At 50.8% G+C, this 22,903-nt stretch overlaps 7 protein-coding genes across 7 annotated transcripts; 3 read left to right on the top strand and 4 right to left on the bottom strand.

Moving 5' to 3' along the window:
- Window positions 1-80: 80 nt before the first annotated feature.
- On the bottom strand, window positions 81-3,193 carry N7509_004640 (PX domain-containing protein; the record flags this gene model as incomplete). The annotated part of the gene is made up of 6 exons (XM_056629277.1): window positions 81-308; window positions 360-1,609; window positions 1,678-2,305; window positions 2,369-2,677; window positions 2,751-2,980; window positions 3,040-3,193. The coding sequence occupies 6 exons, from the start codon at window positions 3,191-3,193 to the stop codon at window positions 81-83; spliced, it is 2,799 nt and encodes a 932-aa protein (XP_056488579.1).
- A 1,518-nt stretch (window positions 3,194-4,711) lies between these two features.
- Window positions 4,712-7,516, bottom strand: ace1 (putative C2H2 transcription factor (Ace1); the record flags this gene model as incomplete). Its single annotated transcript, XM_056629276.1, has 4 exons — window positions 4,712-6,287; window positions 6,346-6,581; window positions 6,665-6,915; window positions 7,003-7,516. The coding sequence occupies 4 exons, from the start codon at window positions 7,514-7,516 to the stop codon at window positions 4,712-4,714; spliced, it is 2,577 nt and encodes an 858-aa protein (XP_056488578.1).
- Window positions 7,517-10,462: 2,946 nt separating this feature from the next.
- On the top strand, window positions 10,463-11,748 carry N7509_004638 (uncharacterized protein; the record flags this gene model as incomplete). Its single annotated transcript, XM_056629275.1, has 4 exons — window positions 10,463-10,473; window positions 10,644-10,881; window positions 11,088-11,221; window positions 11,445-11,748. 4 exons carry the CDS (start codon window positions 10,463-10,465, stop codon window positions 11,746-11,748), a joined length of 687 nt encoding a protein of 228 aa, XP_056488577.1.
- A 380-nt stretch (window positions 11,749-12,128) lies between these two features.
- N7509_004637 (Beta-hexosaminidase 1) lies at window positions 12,129-12,749 on the bottom strand (the record flags this gene model as incomplete). The annotated part of the gene is made up of 2 exons (XM_056629274.1): window positions 12,129-12,445; window positions 12,587-12,749. 2 exons carry the CDS (start codon window positions 12,747-12,749, stop codon window positions 12,129-12,131), a joined length of 480 nt encoding a protein of 159 aa, XP_056488576.1.
- Window positions 12,750-14,409: 1,660 nt separating this feature from the next.
- pex6 (AAA family ATPase peroxin 6) lies at window positions 14,410-18,931 on the top strand (the record flags this gene model as incomplete). Its single annotated transcript, XM_056629273.1, has 4 exons — window positions 14,410-14,599; window positions 14,683-16,850; window positions 16,918-18,422; window positions 18,484-18,931. The coding sequence occupies 4 exons, from the start codon at window positions 14,410-14,412 to the stop codon at window positions 18,929-18,931; spliced, it is 4,311 nt and encodes a 1,436-aa protein (XP_056488575.1).
- Window positions 18,932-19,263: 332 nt separating this feature from the next.
- N7509_004635 (uncharacterized protein) lies at window positions 19,264-20,508 on the top strand (the record flags this gene model as incomplete). The annotated part of the gene is made up of 1 exon (XM_056629272.1): window positions 19,264-20,508. One exon carries the CDS (start codon window positions 19,264-19,266, stop codon window positions 20,506-20,508), a length of 1,245 nt encoding a protein of 414 aa, XP_056488574.1.
- A 605-nt stretch (window positions 20,509-21,113) lies between these two features.
- On the bottom strand, window positions 21,114-22,820 carry N7509_004634 (fungal specific transcription factor domain-containing protein; the record flags this gene model as incomplete). The annotated part of the gene is made up of 2 exons (XM_056629271.1): window positions 21,114-22,136; window positions 22,197-22,820. The coding sequence occupies 2 exons, from the start codon at window positions 22,818-22,820 to the stop codon at window positions 21,114-21,116; spliced, it is 1,647 nt and encodes a 548-aa protein (XP_056488573.1).
- Window positions 22,821-22,903: the final 83 nt, after the last annotated feature.

Here is a 22,903-nt window from a genome sequence, read left to right as displayed (position 1 = left end):
CTATAGCAACACAGCGAGACGCAAATGGGGAATAACAGAGCAGAGGCAAAAGTAGAGACAGGCTGTTAATCTTGCCTGACTTAATCCGCCAAAACGTAGCGTAGCATCACCACGAACGGATCGGTCAACTTGAGAATCTCCGTTATCTCAGGCTTGACGGGTTCGCCAGCGGTGCGGCGGAGTTGATCTTGTTTCTTTGAACGACGGCGGCGCTCAACGGTAATTGGATCGTCCAATTCCTCCTCGTCTGCAGCTTCATCTTCAGAGTCGGATGCTTCGTCAGAGATGGTGAGATCCTCGAGGTCGGCCTGGTTTGGGTTAGATATACATATTTTCAAAGCTAGCATTGCAGCACATACCTCGTCCAGACCAAAGTCGCTGCCCTTGAACGTGGCACTACCCGGGATCGAGTCACTGCCAGTTCCCTCAGCAGCCATCTTTTGGCGCGTCTTGTTCAGGTGCCACCTCTTGCGATCTTCTTGCCACTTGATAAGCGCGTTGATTTCTACAAGCGCAATGTCCCTGTCGATCTGGCCGACGCCAGCGGCACCCTGGAACAAAGCGTTCATATCGAGTCGGCCAGCCTCGCCAGCCTTCGGGCCCTTACGTAGGAATTCCAGGATCTCCTCAATCCAGGTCATCAGCGACTGGAACAGGCCGTTGTCGTGGATGTGAACTTCGTGGATGAACTTGTAGAAATTGTCCTCATGGCGAGCGCATAGATCGATAAAGGCCTGGACGGTCTGGTTCGGATCTGCTGATGCATCCTGGCGCTGCGCACTCTCGATCACGGATATGGCGTCGTCGGCAAATACGGCGAAATCGGTAATACTGCTGTACACGTTGGCGGATTTGTATACCCGGACCAGCGGCTCGTAGAAGATAGTGAATAGGTCGCGGAATAGTTGCAGCGTGGTAGGTTCCTCGACGATGCTGAGCATCATCGCCTTATCGCGCTGGCGGGTGTACAGCTTGAGAAGCTGCTTCATATTGGCGAACCATTGGGCTCCTTGCTGCATCTCCACGTCGACATTGTCTACCGCATTGTTCCAGGCGACCCACCCGTTGAAGACCTTGCCGATTTGCTCAGCGTTGAGCTCAGGAGAGATCAGCTCGGAGCGGAGAATAGCAACGATGATATCAGCATCCTCTAATTCCGCCTCCTCTCGAATCTCGTTCTTGATGCTCTCGTCCGCATCCACAAAGTTCTTCAGCTTCTGCGCAAGAACGGTGTCATCGACCTTGCCAGACAGCGATGTTATCGACTTTTGGAAATCCTTAATACTTTCGTTGAGAGTCAGGGAGAAGATCCGTTGCAGTAGTGACCGCGAGCCAAAGGGCTGAGCGCAGAAGAGGTCCAGAACGCCAGACATGACAGCCGCGGGGTTAGCGATGCGAATGACATTCTTCATGAGGGTGTACGGAACAAGACCGTGGATCCGCTTCGCCTGGGCAAAGAGTTCTGGAGAATTATCCTCAGCGAGGAACAGGTGATAGACAGTTGCGGCGACCTCAATCCGAAGCCATTCGGCGAATTTCTGGTACTGCGGGCTGAGTTCAGCAATGCATGACTTTTCACGAATTTCGGAGAAAAGCTTCGTCAATCCATCTGTGAAAGGTTAGGTGGGTGTTTCTATTCGGGGCGCAATTTGCATCTGTCGCAGGAGAAAAACTTACTGCTCTCAACAATATCCCGGCGGAACTTCTCCATATACACATCTAACTCCGCGGCGCGCTGCCGCGCGATTTCGTAGAATCGCCTTCCTTCTTCGATTCTGACTGCATCCATCGCCTTGCGCCTGTCCACATCGAGCAGTTCTTCCTCATTCAGCGTCACTGGTTTGGAAGTCAAGAACTCCTCCATAGACTTGGACTCGGCAATGCGCTTGTTCTGCAATAGAGTGCGGATGAATGCACGCAAGGAGACACGCTGCTCCTCGCGATACAGGACGGTCTCCCGTGATACATCCGTTGATGAACCCCGTGGGGACTTGGTGGATCGCGTCGAGCCCCGCGAGACTGATCGCCGATGACTGCCGGGGGCCAATGTTCGGCCTGAGGAGGCGGGCTCATCGGCGACACTGGCATCCTGGGTGGATAGGGATGATACGGAAGAAGCGTCGTCTTCTCCATTACTGCCGAACCAGCTGGAGCTTGTCGAGGTCTTATTCTTGCGGGGTAGAGGAGGGAGATGTTTGCCGGGGAACTCGGTGCGCAGTCTTCGGTGCAACTTCACGAATTCGCCATATCTTCTGCCGATGTGGATCTCGTCTTGACTGCCGCGACGTACTCGAAGGATAAATTCCTAAACCGCTGGGTTAGATACTCCCGGGTCATATGGTCTTCAAAGTGTAGGCATGAAACTCACTGCATGTTGGTGGTACCGGACGGTCCGCTTGACAGATGTCACTCGAACCGCAGCCACATTTACGTCCCAGCCATGGATGGCATGACCTTCAGGCATGTTCACCAGCAGCCCATTGTCATTGGCTCCGCGCTCAACCACCTCCATCTCTGAGAACTGAATACGTTCCTCATATCCCGATGCGGTCGGTACACCAGAGACCATCATCAGCTCGACGAGCTTCTCGCACTTGCGTGCCAGTTTCCGGCGTTTTGTCTCCTCCAAACGATCCTCCGAGGATGAAACATGTTTATTGGCAAAGGATTCCAGGAACTATCACAATCATCAGTCAGTCAGCCAATCATTCAACTAGCTCGTCTGCGCCCGGTGGGAGGGGAGAACATACCACTTGGAGCTTATCTTGCCAGAACTCCTTCTCCTTGGCTTGGTCGAGAAAGGGGAAGTTTCGAACATGGTGAACGAAGATATAGCGAAGGATAGGCAGTTCCGAGTCGATGGGGGCGACCTCGCCAAGTTCCGATCGAAATGGGGCGCCAAATCGTTGCAATGCGGTGGGGGAGTTGAGTTCGTTGATTTCGCTCCGCACCTGGAGAGCGATGAGTTCGCGCTTGAGGTCTGCATTGCACAGATGGGCGAAGTTAGCGAGTGTCAAGAGAGCGCTGAACACATCGTACAGTAGTCGCACAGGTTGATTGAAGGGGTGAACTGGATCGCGGGGCAAATCTCACAGTGTTCTTGCTTGCCAGTCAGGATCTGACCCGGAGCCGGGCCGGACTCGCGCTGTTTCTCGTCGCGGTCGCCGCTTGGGATCGCGGGATCGGACTGCATGTTGAGGTGCTGGAGGCGATCACAAATTTAGATGTAGAAGTAGGTGTAAGTGCAGGCGTGGAAGTTGACAGAAAGGAAGAAAAGGAGCAGCTAGTGGAGAGCTGGTAAACTTAAGGCTGCGGGGCGGAATCCGTCTGCCTGCGGAGATGCGACTCAGCCCTGGTGGGGAGACCAAGTGGAGTGGAAAAGAAAGAATCCAGAATAGCAATAACAGAGAGTGACAGTAAAATAGACAATGACAATGGGGGGGTGTTAAGAAGAGAGGTTGAGGAAAAGAGAAAAGAGAGAAGAGAAGGAATTAAAGGAAGGCCGGGGGGGGGGGGGGAGAAGAACAGCTGATGTCGTCACCCGAAACTACGAAACGTCGGAGTAACTCAACTTGACACTTGACACCGACAGCACCCTGGCAGGCTTAGTGCTATTTCTATTTTATTCCATTCTCATCACAGTCACACAACCCAGGACCACAACCTCCTCGTCCTACCTTTCCATCTTCCTATTCCACTCCACCTTGGCAACCCATTGGCACCGCCACCGAGATCATCAGCCTCGTCTCCCAAGAACAAGGCTGAGGACCTTCACACTGTTGCCTATATTGGCATGCGCCAAGGGTGTGCTGAAAACCATTTTCAAGCCTACTAGCAAATCAAATGTCTTCTCCACCAGGTTTGTCGAGTGGAGATACGTTGAGGGTTGGGTGGCACTGGCATTGGCATTGCATTCTATTGGCGAAGTCGATCGTGGGAAGCGCCAGCCCTATAGCCCTATACTAGTACTAGTACTAGTTATACTTTTACAAAGGCTACTTACACAATTGAACGGGTTCGACTACTGCAGCTAAGTCTGTTGAGTTGTCAATGCGCCGCGTCATTGTCCTCAGGTCGGCGTGAATGATTGCCAATGATGGGCGGTGCTATTCATGGGTTGAGTCATAGATTGTCAATAGACCAATGAATGGGATTCACTTCAATAGACATTTACTTTATCTACTCTATTGTCTCCGACTACTGCCACTCTACAACTACGTTTTGGCCATCGCTGCCATGTGATCTACTTGGACACACCAACATAAACGTAAACGAGTTCGAATTGATCGGCTTCATTCTACCAACCCAACCCATCCATCTTGTAATTAACTTGAACTGAAAGGCAAGACAAAGATCAAAAGAAAATAGAAGTTCGAAATGTATGAAACTATTCTCCACTGGTTCAACATTACATCTGCCCACCTCCTTCATGCTAGACAGCAAAGCCGGCTGCTGCGGCGAACTGTAGCCACGAGTTCGACTTTTCATAGATTTGAGAAAAGGGAGTATGAAAAAAAGGCACATCGTTTAAATTGAAGACAATTGAATCAAAAAAGCTCGCTTGCTTGAGGGGGGAAAAGAAACAGATAGTAATAGATTGTAACAGAGGCGGAAATATTTCGGGCAAGGCACAGCCGTGCCCTATCTTGTTTGCGTAAATTTGTCAAGTAAATCGGACGGATAATGATAAAGGTTGGAAGAGTCCACTCGTCTATTTCTTATACTCCATCTCTTGCACCAACCAAGCTTCATTGTTCATATCCTGCGATTCCCAGCCGGGAATGCCGCGAAACATGTCCGGTTCCACAAGTGGAGGGAACATTGTCTCGGAAGTGGGCACGTAGCCCATCGAGGCCATTTGTTGGTGGGTCGGGTGGTGCTGGTGTTGAGGCTGAGGCTGCGGTTGCTGCGGTTGCGGTTGGTGCTGGGCCTGTTGCGGGCGAGCCACGTAGCGGTTGTTCGGATGCATCATGTTGTTCATCATGTTGTTGTCATAAAGGGGGAAATCGGTATTTCCCTGCTGGCCAGCAGACTTGTAAAGGCTCTGAAGGTGCTCATCCGCACCGGTGGAGTCGGGCGAGTACAGCATCAGATTGCCCTGGGCGTTGGGGGAAAGTCCAGAGACATTGCCATGGGCGGCGTAGTTGTAGTTCTGCGCCATGTTCATGTCACCCGATGCGGGCTTCAGACCACTGTTATCAGAGTAAACAGGAGTGGGAAGCTGCATGTTGGGCGCCGAGTAGTCCTCTTGCATGTTGGATGTCTCGAGGCGGTTCCACTCATAGTCGAAGCTCAAGTTGTGGTCGGTATTGCTCGCGAGAGGGGAGCCATCGAAGGACATGGACGGGGCCATCAGGTCGGGAACAGATCCTGCGGAAGGCACAGACATCGAGTTCATGGATTGTCGGTGCATTGACAGGGAGGAGATAAGTCCGTTCGGATCACCGGCCCCAAACTGGTTCTCCATGGCATCGAGATTAGCAGAGGTGAACAAACTGAAGTCATTGCCCATACTGCTCGAGGTATTGGTCCCGGAGAAGGGAGAACTCTCGAAGAGAGGGGGGAAGTCATCGCTGCGAGCCTGCGCAGGAGGATCGTTGAAGTTGAAGGGAATATGATCCGGCCACGCCGAGGGTTCACAGGGCGAGGCGCTGGGACCCGAGACGGGAGTGGGGAAATCAGTAGGCCGGGAACCGGGAGTAGATGCACCCACACTCGGAGTACGAGGTGTGGCCTGTAGGGATGAGCCACGCTTGCTGCCGCCACGGGCGTTGTTCTTGGAACGAACATAGACCCAGCCGTGGGCTTTCTCCATGTGCTGCTTGCAATTGCTCTCTCGCTTGGAGGCATATGTGCAAGGCTGGAAGCTGCACTTGAACAGAGCAGGGGTGTCCGAGTGCTTGTCGTTCATGTGGCGGTCGCGCTCCTTCTCGGTGGGCCACCCAAGCGATTCATACTTGCAACCGGCAAAGGCACATTTCCATGGACGAGAATGGGTTTTCTCGTGCTTGGTCAAATCACAAGGACGCTTGAAGACCTTGTCGCAGTCCTTGCATTTCTGGTTGATATCCATGGGAGGCGCATTTTTCTTGCGACGGGCCATGGAGCGCTGAACACCCTCATCGGTCGACTGGTCGAAGCTGATGGTACGCTTGAAGACGTACGGACTGTCCGGGTTGATCGGCTTTCCTGTGCGCATGGAGATGGGCTTTCCGTTCTGGGTCACGATTATCTCGGCGGGCTTGCCATTGATCGATAGACCACCTTCGAGGGCGGCTTCGGAGACACTACATCGGCGGTTAGTATTCATTCCAAGTTGCTGGATATAGATCGGATGAAACATACATCGAAATCTTCTTTTTCTCTTCCCCCTGGGCGGCCTGCACCCGGTCTTGGGTGGCGCGAATCATTGCGGCGTAGCGGCGAACCTGGGAAACGAGATCGACAAAATATCCGTTAGTGTATGGGCGATCGGTTGGTAATCGCTGGTCGCGGTCGTTCAGGTGCGAGGCCGACGTATGCAAGCACTGGATCGTAAACTCGGCGAAGTTGAGATAGGCATGTCGAGAGGAAGTCGACTTCTATCGGCGCAAAAGAAAAATATATGAGCCAAAGAGGAGTCCTCGAGGGCGTGAATATCAGACAACAGAGAGTGGGTACTTACCGGTGCGAGCCACAGAAGGGTCTTTTCGAGATCCCGCAGGCAGACGATCTGCTTTTTGACAATGCGAGAGGGGACACTCCGAGCCAGAGCATGGAAGGGTTGGAGTTTGGGCTCCTTGAGAATGGGGATCAATACGAATTTCTCAATCGACTTGCAGGCAGCAAGACCCAATTGTCTTCTGGGGGTTGACCCGCTTTCAAAAGACTCGGCGGTTGTTGTGATTGCTGAGTGATCGTGAATGTCCTCATTCACTAAGAGATTGGATGTTAGATAATAGTCCGACAACAACAATAAAGATTCATTGATTCCATCGATTTCACAATCTTTGGCCAACTTACTCGCTTTGCTCAGGGGAGACATGCTCTCCACACTACTGATTGATGAACCAAGCCCGCTATCCGAGTCATGTGCCTCTTCCGAGGAAACCTTTTTGTCTTGCGGGGAGGACTGGTTCTTGCCATCGCCATTTGACGGCTTTTTAGTAGCAGTGTCATTTACACCAGCTGCGGAGTTAACACGCGAGCTGGTAGGGTCGGCCTTGGATTTGGTCGAGGGCTTCTCCTCCGGGGATTCTGCGAGGGTCAGGCGGTCCAAGATGGAAGCCATGCGCTGATCACTCGTAGTAATGGCGTCCAGCGAGGTGGGAGCACGACGAGGCAAAGAGCGGATGCTCAGGACAGGGTCTTGGTCACTGGATGGTGGACTGGTGGGAGTGTTAAACGTCTCTCCTTTCCGTAGCGGCATCTTGGAAGGACCAGAGGGGGACTCGGTCTGGAGAGAAGGAAGGTTGGAGTTTAAGTTGGGCCGGCGACGCGGGTGCATCCGGCCAGAGTCAACTTGAGAAGCAGTCATGGTGGGCTAGTTCTGGATGGGGGCCAGCGTTAGCACGCAGGCAGCAAGCAGGGTGTGGAACAAGATGTGTCCCGATGATTGGATATGATTGGGTCTCTATTGCGGTGACTCACCGATGGATTTGGCGTTCCAGCTGATTCGAGAAGTGACTTGCGGTCGAGTCAGAGGCTAACGAGTCAATCCAGAGTTGAGGCTCCGCCGTGGGCGTTGTATAAAAGAGGCAGTGGAGGGCCTTTTCAACGTTGGAAATGAATCGACAGGATGGAGGGTCTCAAACGAGAAGAGTCTCAAGAGTCTCAAGAGAGAAAAAGGGTCGATGAGAAGATCGGACAACACGGCGCTCACGGCAGACGAAGGATTCGATGCCGGATGGACCGGTATTGCGCTCAGGGCGAATCTCGATTGCGCCCGTTTGAGAGTGGACCTGGAGATGAACCGGGGCAAAAATGAGGAATGCAAAACGAAGCGAAGCAACGGGCGATAGCAACAATATGGGTATAAATCGATAGCGTACGGATGATGAACAAGAATCAGAATGGAGAACAGACCAGACAACTGGAGATGAGAAAGATGACTGCGACCGCGTTGGACGATGTCTGCCTGATAGACGAAGGCCCGCTAGTCTCGATTGGGCAGAGGCGGGGCGAGGGCGAAGACGCCGCTTGATTGGGCGGTGAGAGACGAGTGGTACCAAATAGTACACATAAATACACTCTTCACTACTACCCGCTCGGCCCCCGCGGGGTCCCCTTACCCTTACCATACTAGTATCCCGTCATCTATTCCAAAATTGGAACATCGGAACAAAGACCAAGTTTCCGTGAGCCGCATCGCCCGTCCTCCGTAGTCCACTCCTGGACCCCTGGGTTAAAAAAAAAAAAGTCACAAGTCAGAAACCTCCGAAAAGTCACTGCCTATCGTCGTTGTCGTCAGCACGGGAAAGAAATGCCGCTTGAAATATTCAGTTACCTACACCTAGGTAACCATTCTCGAGCGATCCTAGAACCATCCCCCCCAGCAGGTAGCCAGATTTTTCTGGCCCTCCCTGCACAGCGTACGAGACTCCGTACTCGTGTACTCTCAAGTCAGCCTTGCCGCCCCAACATTCAGCGATCCGGTCCACATTTTCCACATTTCCGCACCTCGCAGTGGAACTGGAACATTCCCACCTTCCACATTCTAACGGGGTCTTGGCACGTGATTTTTGAGGCTCCCTACTCGTATGAAAGCCGACCAGTTCGTAAGTTCGTATTCGATTCCATTTCACAGGCTAGTGAGTTGCTCGTCCCGTCGGCAGTCTGGGTTGCTCCGTGTCCGTTGGAACTGCAGATCCCTGGGATGTGCCCACTCGATACTTGCCAAGTGGCATGCTCCGCCACCGTTGTGAGGCTTAGTCCCCCCCCCCCCGACCGGGACTGCGTACCTCTGCTGCCTAGAAGTGATGATACTTGCCAAGACATGCACCTTCAAAACAAACCTAAAAAAACATAGCCCATGGAATCTAGACAATTACGGAGTGATGAAGCATGGTCAGCTCAGGTATGTGAATAGGGCAAAGATCAGTGGTAAATCAGTAGTATGCAGTACTAGTACTCGTACTAGGTATACGAGTACCGCGACTGCAGCCCGCATATACCCATTGACGGCCGTTCCTGCTGTGTTGGTGCCTTGCAGCTCGTTCCTTCCTCGGGAATACTTTGCCTAGGAAAATAAACAGTAAACAACTTGGACTTGAACTATCTCTGAGCTCTCTCCAACTCCAAGCCTTCCTCTTATCACCCACAGTGCATGGGACCCTGGGCATCGACAGATTCCGTCTTTTCCACGCCGCTCTATTCATTGTCCGGTGACAACGCAGACAACTGTTTGGAAAGTGGCCTCGATATACAACAGAAGATCCAGCTCACCCGTGACCCCGTCGTGAGATATGTGTGGTCATCGAGGCCCATGGAGAGTGGTAATGGTTCACGTGCAAGCCCCCAAATCCGCGTGAGTTGAATATGGTTATCCACCCAGCCTTGCAGCATAGAGGGCAGACTCTCCAAGTCTGACGATACGGAAAATGACTGACTCTGAACTTCCCGGTGTGGAGGATAATATCTCGAACTTTTGAGTCCCGGTCAGAGTCACGGTACTGATCGTCATATCTGGTAGTGCAAGTGCATGGATTAGGTCCGACAGTTCGAACCCTTTCCTGTCAATGCGCTGGCGTACAGTCGGGTGCGAAAAAGCCCCAGTGCCAAGACACTAGCTCGCGAATGTATTTCATCTTCGAAGCCTCTCATCACATAATTGCAGTCCTTAATTTACTGACTCCAAAATTTTGGTCAGTCAATTATTAACAGCAAAATAAATTAACGAATATTTATTCTATTCTTGAAAGGTTAACGTATAGGATAGATCGAAGTCAGTTTTACTACTCTCTTTATATTGGCTCGGCTTGGCCTTGGCTATTTGATTCTGTCTCTTCTTCAGCTTGAACTTCTTGAGTCTTCTGCTGGCCGGGACTCTAAAATACGAAACGATTAAATGAGGTTCTTACGACTACATTACTTTCATTAACTTGTAATTGGAGCTTCGGAAGCTCAGGCTCTCTAGAGTAATACTATAATTATAGTACCGGAGACAATAGTATTGTCCAACCTTGTTCCAGCTCGACGTAAAGGACTAATTATAGTCATTATAGTTACTAGTAGTCTCCAGGGCTGAGTATCTTCCGCCCCTGGGCTCTGGCCCTATGTCATTATTTGGCTATACCGAAACTATCAGGATTCACAATGTGGCGGTGCGTCAATCCAACGTGGGGTCCAAAAGAACCCTTTAATATAGCCCCTCGTAACCTAACTGCGCTAGATTCTGTAAATCCATATCCAAGATAGCACCTTATACTTATAACTATACTCAACTTCACCACTCTGATTTCCATTAAGACCCTTCCCTTCCACTATGTCCTCCTTGTCAGTACTAACCATCACCCTATTCCTCCCATCCATCCATCCATCCACCTCACCTCACCCAATCCAACCTAATCTGTGAATTATAAACTGAATTTTAAAACGCTATTCTTCCCGCCCTTCGGCACCCTAGTCCTCTACTGGTTCCTAGGACCAACAATCTACACCCAAAGTGGACGATATATTCACAACCGAAACATTTCCAAATTCACAAACCCCGTCTTCACTCTTCAAATCCTCTACTCAGTCTATCAAATCCACCTCGTGGCCCGAGAATTCCGACTCCAAGATCCGGCCCTGTGGTATGTGACTGCTTTCTGGAAGTCTTACTGGGCTGGCCAGGACCTGGCTGCTATTTTCATGGGTGTTGGGTCATGGTTTTGGTTGCTGAATTTAGGTCGTGGGCCGATTGTATGTCTCTTCTAGATTTTTGTTTTCGTTTTCTTTCTGGCTCTAGGGTGTTTGGGGTAGATTTTCTGGGCTTGCTGGTTCAAGTTTCACGTTGTTATATCTGATCGGACCTGGTCTGGTCTGATCTTGATGCAACTAAGCTAAAGCTGGAGTTGAAGCTAATACTATAACTAAAACTACTCTAACTAACGTATATGATACTCCAGGGCCCTGAGGAACCATTCTTCTTTTATTTAGTAGCACCTATCCGACACGATCCCTCAAAGTCACCCCACACACCCTTATGGACTGAATGGATCGTGAAGAATGTGTGGGGGTTATTCAATGTCATTTGTTTAGCGTGAGTATCTCCCCTCCCCTCCCCTCCCCTCCCCTCCCCTCCCTTCCCCTCCCCTTCCCTCCTCTCCTCTCCTCTCCTCTCATCTTCTTGTCCGCGTCAGAGCCTTTCATCTTTTCCCTTTCCCCCTTCTTTCTTTCTTTCTTTCCTCCTTTCGGCTCGAGCTCAAGCAACATCCAGATCAAACCTACTAACCGTATTCTTATCTCTTCTCTCCTTTATTCAGGTCATTCCTCTTCCTTCCAGTTATATTCCAAACCTCTTGTCGATACCAGGAAGGTATTTCGCTCATCCCGAAGTGGACTGATACGTATAAGAATGATCAGTGTAGGGAAAGGAAAATTTGGCTTTGGGCTATAGGGTTCTTTTATGCTGCATTTCACATTTCTGTTATCGTTAAGATTATTGTTGCTTATTGGCCTAGGAAAGATCAGAGGAACTTAAAGGATAATGTGATGTTTGAGATGGGGTGTGAGAAGGATGTAAATGAGAAGGGAGAGAAAGAACTTGAATCAATCATGAATCATTAATGACTCAGACCTTGGGAATCATGGGGCGATTGTGCGTTGAAGTTCATGTTTGAGGTCGAGGTCGAGGTCGAGGTCGAGGTTTCCAAGACTTGATTTGAGATTTTGAGGGTGAGGTTCAAGTTTATTATTATATTAACTACCCTAGAGTAGGTATTATGTAGATATTAGGTACTAGTACTGCAAACCAAATATCATAGTGAATATATTTTCGAACTTTGAGAAAAGATATTATAATAAAAGCACTATGAAGAGCAATGAAGAAGGCACCAATAATGAAATGGGTATCGAAAAGCCCATATTCATAAACAAGCCTACCACCCATTCTATTTCAATGAAACATTATAGGACATTCACTCACTTACTAACTCATACGTAACAAACTAAACAATAGCAGTCTGGTTATAATCTAAATCATAAGCATGGGGATGTTGAAGACAATACTTCAGTACAAGCGCAGTAGCCATAACGCCATTCGCAACGAGGTATTCGTAGAAATTTAGCAAACGCTGCGTAAGCTGCGTAGTACGCTTACGACCCTGCGCATCCCGGTTACTGGACCAGACAAGTTCACCCAGGGCCGAGGCATGGGGCCAGAATAAGCTGGAGACTGTTACGCCGTCGACTTGTTTGGACCAGAGCGGGGCTTCGGCGCCTAGGATATACTTTTCTTGGGACTCGGTGAGGTTGGTTGTGAAGTCTTAATCATAGATACGTTGCCAGGTCTTATACGGGGCGCACTAGGGGCCGCCAGCACCGCCGTAGTTGATATTCGGTATGTTGTGGTCTGAGTATAACATTACGTTGTATCTAGGGTCATTTATGACGAAACCAATCTTACTGCAGTCTAGGTCTAGAAAATCGGAGGAAGAGATAATCATATTATAGCCGTAGGCTGTGGAATTATTGATGTTATCGAGACCGTTGTTCCAGCTTTGCAGGATGATATCCTTCGGGACACCGCGGGTAGCTTCCGTAGAGAGGAAGATATGTTCCCATATCATAATGCAGTGGCTCATGCCTACTTTGCGGAAGATAGGTACTGCCTTGTCAACCTAGACCTGGGCTAGATCGTTGTAAGTTTGAATGACCAAGTTTCTAAAGTCAAGAAATTGAGGGCTGCAATTATATATTGAGGCTTTGAAACCCCCCCTTGTACGGCTGCACATAGTCAAGACGGTAATATTACTGTCAATTACCGATTGAACCTTTCTTATGTATGACTTTTATTGGGCCTCTTGATTAAATTTTTGAGCTAGTGTCCGGGCAGTGGGGCCTGGGAGAACAAAAGCGATAAACAGGGCGGAAGCTGTTTTCGCACGACTGTACCAGACGAGATATGGCGGAGGCCACTTGAGAAGACGCCATCATTTTAACCGGCTTCGAATACAATCCTATACCGGCCTCGGGCTAAGCACTGCTGCTCCTTCCAATGTTGCGATCCATCGCCACTGGTAACTTTCTCAAGTCAACTCTTACGCGAATCCTTCGCACCAAATCCAAGCTGCGAGAATCTATGTGTTGGTCTGAGAAGCTGCGGACGCCTGGGTGCCATGTTCCATCGGAAAAATAGCACAAATGTGTCCCATGGCAATAATGGGGAGCACCCCTTCTCCGAGATACAGTTGGTATACCTATAGAACACCGGACAGCCAACAGAGAAAGTTTCAAAGCCCTCATTCTGCACTATTCAATTAGGAACTACGTTTCTCTGCCAACTATTTTTCAAAATTCAGGAGGGGTCATACATTGGCTACTAAACTGAGGAATCACCAGGGTCTCTCCTAACAGGCAGTACAGTGTCTGTGGCTGCTGGGCATATACCCATACCCATAATCTTACTTATCCGAAAACAGGTTGCAGTGAAACCATGACTCTGCATCTCCAAAAACTCCAAGAGATAATGTCATCTTGAATTGGAGATTTTCAAGTTCATTCCAAGGTTTGCAACTTAAATTTGACTACTACCTAGATACTAGTACCAATATATATCTGCGTCTCGGCCCCATGACTGAACCGTAGTACTAGTAGTAGACTAATCAAGACTGGATGCCAGGATTTTTATTTACAAACTTGAAGGCTGGCAATCAACGAACTTACATGAAGATATATAGTACATGGGCATCGCCATTAGTCCTACTAGTACTAGTAGTGCGACTGCGGAAGCTCAGGGCAGTACTCCGTCGCGGATCACAGGCCGAGCACCAATGGCATCACCGGAGCAGCCGCATCACCCTGATCTGATGTATACTACTAGTGCTAGTACACTACTAGTAATAATATGGTCAGATTTTGGTGGTTTTGAGGATGATAAAGTAGAATAAACTCATCTGTCATTCATTCCACAGTTTATGTAACCATCAGAATATGGATACTACTACTCGTAGTGCACGATGGCTGGACCTCGGCTCTCCGGGAACTGGCAGAACGCCGAAGGCGGGCGGTGCCGAGTGTTGACTGGACTTCCCCCGGATTCTACTCCGGCGCATTACCTTCTCCCCCGCGATCCTCTTTGCTTGCGAGCTCTCTTGACTATCCGATGAGCTCGGTGGCCCGGTGAACACTGAATAACCACTTGTTATCAATCACCTCTCTCACCTCGATCTCTCCGCAGTTCCCCGACGGCAATTGGAAGCGGAAGTCCTTCCCCCCCCCGCGCTCGTTATGGACTTCGAGAACTACGGGCAAAGCTCCCAGCAGCCCAAGCAGCGTCGGAAGAGAGTCGCCAAACGAAGGCAACGCAATAAGCCCCCGGTTGCTGCGCGCCTGGCGCTGGATCCTCAGCTGCGCGGCAATGTCGGCGTCTTGTCCGAGGATCTGGCGACCGACCTCTTCCCCCAACAAGCTATTCAGGGTGAGTGATTCCGACCTCGGTAAATGAGCCGATAGATTCGTCAATGGACCTGGAATTGACTCAATTTGTCTTTTAACTGATAGGCGCCGCGACCAACGATGGAATCTTGTATGTCGCCGTTTCCCCGCATTCCGCAACCTCATCCGCGGTGGAAGATCAGGCCTGGACCATCCTGCCGGTGCAAATCCAGTCATCCGAGAGAACACACGCCCCGATTTCGCATTCGACTGTACTATTCCCCGAATCCGCAGATTCTCTTCAACCATTCCTACAGGCCCTTGGCAAACTGGATTCATCCCGGAACTCACTGCAGACGCACCGGGCCGTGGAGATCCGCATCCTCGACGTCGCCCCCTTGCATCTCGATACAATCTTCGTAACGGTCGAGCGCCATTTACTCCGCAATCACGATGACGTACAAAACAAATTTGGCGGTGGTTTTTCCGGCAACGTTCATGGACCCGATGGGGTTTGGCCGAAAGGAAAGATCGCCGATACAAAGAAGCTCTCCAAGAAGGCCGCGGCTGATGCGGAGATGCGACTAACTGCGGCTGTACGAGAGGCATTGGCGGCGCAACGCATTGTTCATGTCGGCGATGTATTGCCTCTCCCTCTCCCCCCTCACCCCATCACCTATGCTCCCGCCCCGCCTGCGAGGATCTCATTCTGTGAGCCGGTATCACAGGGTCTTTTGATGCCAACGACCAAGGTTGTTCTTGTGCAAGCTCGTCCTCAAGGTCATCGGGCACCGCAAGCCCTCCCACCGCGATCTGCTCTTCTCAAGCAAGTGGCCGAAGATGAGGCCGATGATACTTCTAATGAACAGTTCTATTCCGCCGCTGAAGATAAGCCTGGGGAGAGCGGGACCGAAATGGAGACTACTTCTGCTGCTGAGGAATCCGAGACGGAGGGGTCAGCGGGATCTGTTAGCGATTCGTCTGACGATTCTCTCGAAGACATGATTTCGCTGTCCGCGCCCGAGCTTCCTCAACCACCTTCAGGTGTTATGTCGTCGATGACCTCGGCAACTCCCCGAGCGGGTGGACGACGGATGGATGGGATCCACACTCCAGGCTCAGTCGCATCTAATTTTACATCGGCTACTATGCGGCCTGGTCGTGGTGGCGGCAAAGTGTTCAAGGTTGAAGGACTTCTACAGCAGGTACCAAATGAAGTGTTGCATCCCCGTCCTCGTGATGATGAGGATGTCGATTCCTTCATTTTCGTGGATATCAGCACTCTAGCCAAGATTGGTTGCTTCTCCGGAGACTGGGTGCGAATTGAGGCGGCCGAGGAACCCCAGATGAATATGTTCGCCTCACTCAAGTTCGGCAGCTTCAACGACTCCCCAGAGGACTCAGGGGAATGGCGTCCTGTCAAGGTCTTTGGTCTACCTGGTCTTCCTTCACCGAAGCCTCGATATGCGATCAATCACTCCGGTGATCGTCGTTCAAGCTTCTCCCAGCGTGCTCCCACGCGTCTCACGCCATCCGTGTTCGTCCCCCCTTTGCTCCTCAGCAACATCGAAAACCCCAAGCATCTTCGCATCTCCCCCATGGTATTCACAGCCGCCAATAATCCGTCTAAGCCGGGCCTCCTGCATCAAATGAAGAACAGTGCGGCGAAGAACCCTCCATTGGCCAAGGAAGTCACACTCCTCAAGGTTTCCACTCCCCTTTCCTTGGACAGAGTGCTTCAACCGGCGCTCTTCGCAGGACTGAAGCAATATTTCGAGTCCCGGCGACGGATTTTGAAAAGCGGTGATCTTGTTGGTATCAGTGTCGACGAAGGACTCGGCAGGGCGGTCTTCTCTGGAACCTCTGGAGGCGATAGTGCCCAAGAGGATGATATTACCTCTAGGCTAGGCCAGGGATCCAACCCCACTGGGTCTCAAGCGCGCAAGGTTGGCGTTGCTTGGTTCCGCGTAGGCCAGGTGGCTCCAACTGCCGTTGAAGAGCTCGAAGAGACCGAGGAGGATCAGTGGGGTGGAGTGGCTGTTATTGACCCAACAAGCACCCGCATGGTCCAAGCCGGCAGCGATGTTAGCCGAGTACCCGGAAATCTAGGCAATGGATGGGAGTATTGGCTTGGAGTGAAGACGATTCCTAAGGCTGTCGGCGAGACTCTAGCGCCGCATGGTATCCTTGCGGAACCACCTCAGGCTTTCATCCCACCTCTACAGCAGCGAATTCGAGAGTTGATGGCCGCGGCGACAAGTCCCCGCGCAATTCAACTCGGCATGAAGCCTGTCGTTATTCTGTTGAAGTCCCAACAAAGACACAATGGCAAAGCGACTGTCGCAACACGCGCTTGTGCAGACATTGGTCTTCATACCTTCCTCTCTTGATGCATACGATATCCTGACTGAGGGTGGTGCCAATGGCGGCGACGTGAAGACGGAAGCTTATCTCAAGGCACGAGCGGAGCGAGCTTTCCACTGTGGTGCAAACTGCACCGCCTTGTTGATTAAGCACATCGAAGTGCTAACAGCCGATCGCATGGTGACGGCGATGGCCGATGTCGTGAGTGATGCTCGAGTCATAATTGCCACCACCAGTGACGTGGAGCAGATCCCAGAAGGCATCCGCAGCATGTTCACCCACGAATTTGAGATGGGTGCCCCCGAGGAGAAAGAGCGTGAGGGTATTCTCCGCAACTGCGTTGCTGAGCGAGGAATCAAGCTGTCCGCCGACGTCGACCTGGGGACTGTTGCGTTGAAGACCGCTGCGCTGGTGGCTGGTGACCTGGTCGATGTTGTGGAACGTGCCTCTGGGGCTCGAACGGCCCGTCTCGAGAACCTGGTCGAGACTGCCAGCAAGCAGCGCCCGGAATCGCAGGTCTGCGTTCGAGACGTTCTTCTTGCCGGCGGAGATGGCGCGCGGGCTGTCACGAAAGCAGACTTCGATTTCGCTGTCGAAGCTGCGCGAAAGAACTTCGCTGACTCGATTGGTGCACCCAAGATTCCTAACGTTGGTTGGAACGATGTTGGTGGCTTGACGAATGTCAAGGATGCCCTGATCGAAACTATTCAGCTGCCGCTTGAGCGTCCTGAGCTATTTGCCAAGGGTATGAAGAAACGCAGTGGTATTCTGTTCTATGGTCCTCCTGGTACCGGAAAGACTCTACTTGCCAAGGCCATCGCCACCGAGTTCTCTCTCAACTTCTTCTCTGTCAAGGGCCCCGAGTTGCTCAACATGTATATTGGTGAATCCGAAGCCAATGTGAGACGGGTCTTCCAGCGTGCGCGCGATGCCCGCCCCTGTGTCGTCTTCTTCGATGAATTGGACTCCGTTGCCCCGAAGCGTGGTAACCAGGGAGATAGTGGTGGTGTGATGGATCGTATTGTCAGTCAGTTGCTTGCTGAGCTGGACGGAATGAACGGCGGCGAGGAGAACAGCGGCGGTGTCTTCGTCATTGGTGCGACTAATCGTCCTGATCTGTTGGACACTGCTCTCCTTCGACCTGGTCGATTCGATAAGATGCTCTACCTGGGCGTGTCAGATACCCACCGCAAACAAGCTACAATTATGGAGGCACTTACGAGGAAATTCGCCCTCCACCCGGATCTGTCACTGGATCGGGTTTCCGAGCACCTGCCCTTGACCTATACTGGTGCTGATTTGTACGCTTTGTGCTCGGATTCGATGCTGAAGGCTATTACGCGGAAATCTACCGCCGTTGACGATAAGATCAAGCAACTGCCCGGCGGGCCGGTCAGTACGGCCTACTTCTTCGATTACCTCGCGACTCCGGATGATGTGGCGGTGATGGTGACTGAGGAGGATTTCTTGGCGGCTCAGAGTGAAATGGTTCCCAGTGTTAGGTAAGTTATTTCCTCGACGGTGGGAAGAGAATCAGACTCAAGATACTAACGACAAACACAGTGCCAAGGAATTGGAACATTTCGAACGAATCCGCCAAACCTTCGAGGCCGTCGATAAGTCAAAGCAGGATTCTTCTGGGGCCGGTGGGCAGACAATTGCAGAGGCTATGGAGGCATTTAGTATGGGAGAATCGACAGATATCCCTATTGTGAATGGTGACGCCTCGTTTCCGGGAGGTCCTGGGGGCATTCATGGCCGCATTAAGGGTCTAAAACAATGGCCTGGAGGTATTGTTCGAAGCCCAAGTGGTAGCTCGATCAGCAGTGGCAAGGGCAAGGGCAAGGCTGCTGCTGGTAAGAAGGGAAAGAGTGCTCGGATTGGAGGAGACTCTGATGCCTCTCTGGATGGTGATGACGAGACTATGGCCGACGGTGCAGTTGAGGATGATGAGGATGATTATATTGTTCGCACAGATCATCTTGCGAATCCTATGGAGGAGGTGGAGTAGTGGAATAGAGAGAGACTTGAGTGACACTGGAATGGCCAAGCGGCCTCCAGCAATGTATTATGTGCATCTTTCAATATTATTATTCTGATATAGTACTGGAGTATGACTGGTATCCCGTAGTTACTACTAGTAGTGATCGTAGGGTTTCCCAAGATGAGGAAGGTACAAAGTCAGGAAGTCAGGAAGGAAGGATTGCTCCTTCCCCGGTGCTGCCTTCCCTCTTGATACCTCCGAGTCAGCCTGAGGCTCTTGTTCAACCTCGTTTTCATCCTTTCCTCCTTTCCTTCACTTCTTCACTTTCTATCCCATAACCGACCCTTTTACGCTTAACGATGTCTTCGAGTGCTTGGGATCCCGCAAACTTCGACGAGTGGATTGACGATCCTGACTGGGACGAGGTCACCGACGTCGACGCCTGGAAGGATGAAGAGGTTATCGCACATCTGACTAGGGATCCGATGGTGAAAGGTCTTCATCTACAATCTGTTCCTGCAAGAAATAAGCGCCTTCTTCTCGTTCGACCTCCATATGTTCTCGGTACTCTCAACATGCTTCCACCCGAACTCATCGACCACATCCTCGGCTTATTGGATCCAATCTCCCTCCAAACCTTTGGCAGGGCATCTTTCCATGCACTCTTTGTGGCCACCCAACAATCCGAGTATCGCCTATTACAGAGAGTGGCACCTACGATCCTCCCACTTCTTCATGTCACCGGTCTCGCGTATCTACACTCAATTCACACCGTCTGTCAAGAGCTCCGGTTCCAACATTGCCGTTCCTGCGGTGCTAGAGCAACACTCCTTTCTCTACCAACCTGCGAACGCATTTGTGAGAATTGCGTTGAACTCAACCAAGCATACTGGTGCCTCTTCCTTTCCGAAGCAAAGACCGCGTTTGCCCTCGACAATGTCGATATCGATCCGCTACCCATCCTCCTCACAAACGCGCGCGTCTGGCGAGGAGTAGAACCTGATCCAACTCAGCTGGAGACCGAATATGTTACAGTGAAGTCTGCTCTCACTGCTGGTTTGCACAAATGGGGGTCTCTCCAGAATATGATTGCTGCAGCGGAGTTGATCTCTCCCGATCGCTCCCCTAACGCTGGGGTTGTGGAGATAGCGCATGCCCGGCTATATCGATTTCTGAGAAAGGCCCGGCTGTACCCGTTACTTTTTGATCCATCACAGGTTAAACAGACTGCATCGAATCCTCCTCCTTCGACCCATCCCGGTATGATAACTACCCTCTTTCCTACTGTGCCGTCAGGACGGAGCAGACCTCTGTCATTGTACCGCTGCAACGGTTGCTGGATTATCTGTCAAGCGCCCTATCAGATGGAGGACGACCATCTTGACCTCATGGAGATCGATCCAGTTAATAGTAGCGAGGAAGATAAGGCACGGATCATTCGAGGTCGAATGCTCAAGGTGCGGACGATTGATGAACTGCGGGATCATATTACGCATGAGTGTCTAGGTGCCAAATTGTTGATGTTTCGACGACACAAGATGCGAAGGGATGGGGAGGCAGAGGATCATAGTCATGTCGTGACGGTGGGAGGCACGGGGCATTGACTGAGATTATGTTGTGAGCCATTGTGCACGCCATTTTGCGATTTCGGACCATTTCATAACCATCTGTGGGAGGTTGAGCCTGGGAATGTTTGTCGAAGATTTTGTTTCTAGCGAACAGTGTGGACGAAAGAGAAGGAAGAGAAATAGTATCAGGGTCATTACAAACCACCTTTAATGCTAGGGATGGAGTCACTAGATCTACTTCCGTCGGATATGACCCGATGATCCGGTGCCACGTGGGTGACCATGTGGCAATCTCCCAACTATGAGATCTATAGATCTATACTAGTACTACGTGGATCTTAACTGTACTACTTTGATAAAATCTTTTCATTCTTTGTTTTTCTTTTGTGTTCTTTCTTTCTTTCAATGGATCATCTTCCAATCTCCCCTCCATATTATTCAATTCTAGTACCGAGCCCCGTTGCACTCCCATGTTTAACTTGAACTGTCTTCTATGTTTCAATGTTTCTGCCCCGCATACTACTACTAGTAGTGGATCTTGCAGTCATATGGTTATTAGGTTGTATTAAAAACGGACATAACAATATTAATATACAGATTCAATTTGATTAATGTAGTAAGTAGTACACAATCACTCAAGTTCACAGAGCACCATTTTGTTGTATGATTTTGAGCGCCCACGATGTAACCCTATTAGCCTCAGAATAAACATCCCTCAAATTCGCCATGATTTCAAGTCCGAGCTGGAAATTCTGCGTAGCCTGATCCTTCTGTATCGAGGGCGGGGCTTTCATTTCCGAGATATGAATCACCAACGCGACGAGGATGCCCGTTACGCCGACAATAGGCAAGCGACTATGTAAACCTCTTCGGTAGAGATCGAACGACACACTCGTGATTTGCTGAGAGGCGTGCTGAACGCAAAAATTCGAGGACGGGAAGAGACGCGATTGGTGGAATACTGCGATCGTCGTGTAGAATATTATATGGAGGAGACTGCGTTGGACGGCGATGGCTGGTTCTTCGTCGATGTCTTGGGGCTCGGAGGGATTCGTTTGGCAGGATTTTGGAAGGGCGCTGGCCCATTCTGCTAGCATGCGCTCGGATACGTAGATACTGTTGCTGTAATCCGAGTCGTCGCTTGTGGATGATGTGGGTGTTGTCGGTGAGGCTGATGAACGGAGTTGGCTTTCCTTGCATTGGATGTCTAGCACATTCCGGATGCAGACTGATAGTCGGGCATTGGCGATGAAGATTAGGCTTAGTTCTCTTTGCGCGGAGAAGTTGCGGGATAGGTTTGTGTCAAGTGGCATTCCTGAACTTTGGGAGGCGAGATTTTGTAGGTGGTCGAAGTCGGATTCTAATACCATCTGGTGACAGAAGTCGGCGCGTTGAATGATTGGTCGGCGTCGGAGCCGGAGGGCTATTTGGCAGTCCATTATGTGACAGGACCATGCGAGTCGTCTCCAGAGGGTTGGTCGATAGGGGCTGTTTATGGTCTGTGAGATGTCGTGGAAAAGACCGATGGATAATGCGGTGGAAATTGCGATTCCGATCAGACTGCGGCTGTCATCTCCGTCTGTTGTGTCGAGTCGGTATGCCATTAATAGAAATGCTTGAATGACTGTCAAGGAATCTGTCTCGGTATTGGCTTGATACAGGAGCTATATAGACAGGTCAGTGAGATTTCGGCTTTTGAATGTGCTCCTGCGGTTCGGACCTACCCTGGCCTTTTGGAAGAATGATTCTTGAGCCTCCTGTCTGGTAGAGTACCCAGCGTCAAGAATATAGCGTATATCAACGAATGTTGCCGCGGAGACCATGATGGCATGGTATAGAAGTAGGCTAATCGAGCCATGGCTTCCATGCGCTCCATGGAGAGCTTGGATGAGGGGCTGCCACTCCACGATTGGCATGGAAGGGAGCACGCACTCTGAAAATGCCTGCAGGAGAGCATTTTGGAGTGGAACGTTTGGAAGCGCAAATGTGCCGTTTATGTGGAGACACTCAATGGTATCTTGGTTCATCATCACTGGAAGAGGTTTGATGAAGCTTGGTAGGAACCCTTCTGGATTCACAGCTCCTGAAGGAGTAGACTGCTCAGAGTGAAGGTTTGTAAAGGTGGTCCACACATGTTCCTCTGGAGAGCCAATCAAGTTTATGGGGTTAAATGAATCGGAATGTAAGTCTGAGGTTATGAAGTTGTCAGTAAAACCCGACAAATAGTGATTAGTGGCTGGTGCTTTGAGACAACTCACGAGCTGGGTCCATAGTAGTTCCAGGCCATTTGGCCGCGGCGAGACCTGGGAAGGAATCATTGACGCTATCGAGTCCCAGATGCTGGACATTGGTGTTTATTGGATAGAGATTGCCGGAGGGACTCCCATGTGCCCACTGCTGGGGGGGCCATCGGTGGAGTCGACGACGAACA

Source organism: Penicillium cosmopolitanum (assembly GCF_028827165.1).
Source record: "Penicillium cosmopolitanum strain IBT 29677 chromosome Unknown utg000006l:49.0-5199605.0:1.0-5204138.0, whole genome shotgun sequence".
In the NCBI taxonomy this organism is placed as follows: Eukaryota; Fungi; Ascomycota; class Eurotiomycetes; order Eurotiales; family Aspergillaceae; genus Penicillium; species Penicillium cosmopolitanum.
The sequence above is the reverse complement of the archived record's forward strand: the minus strand, read 5'-3'. Positions and strand labels throughout refer to the sequence as shown.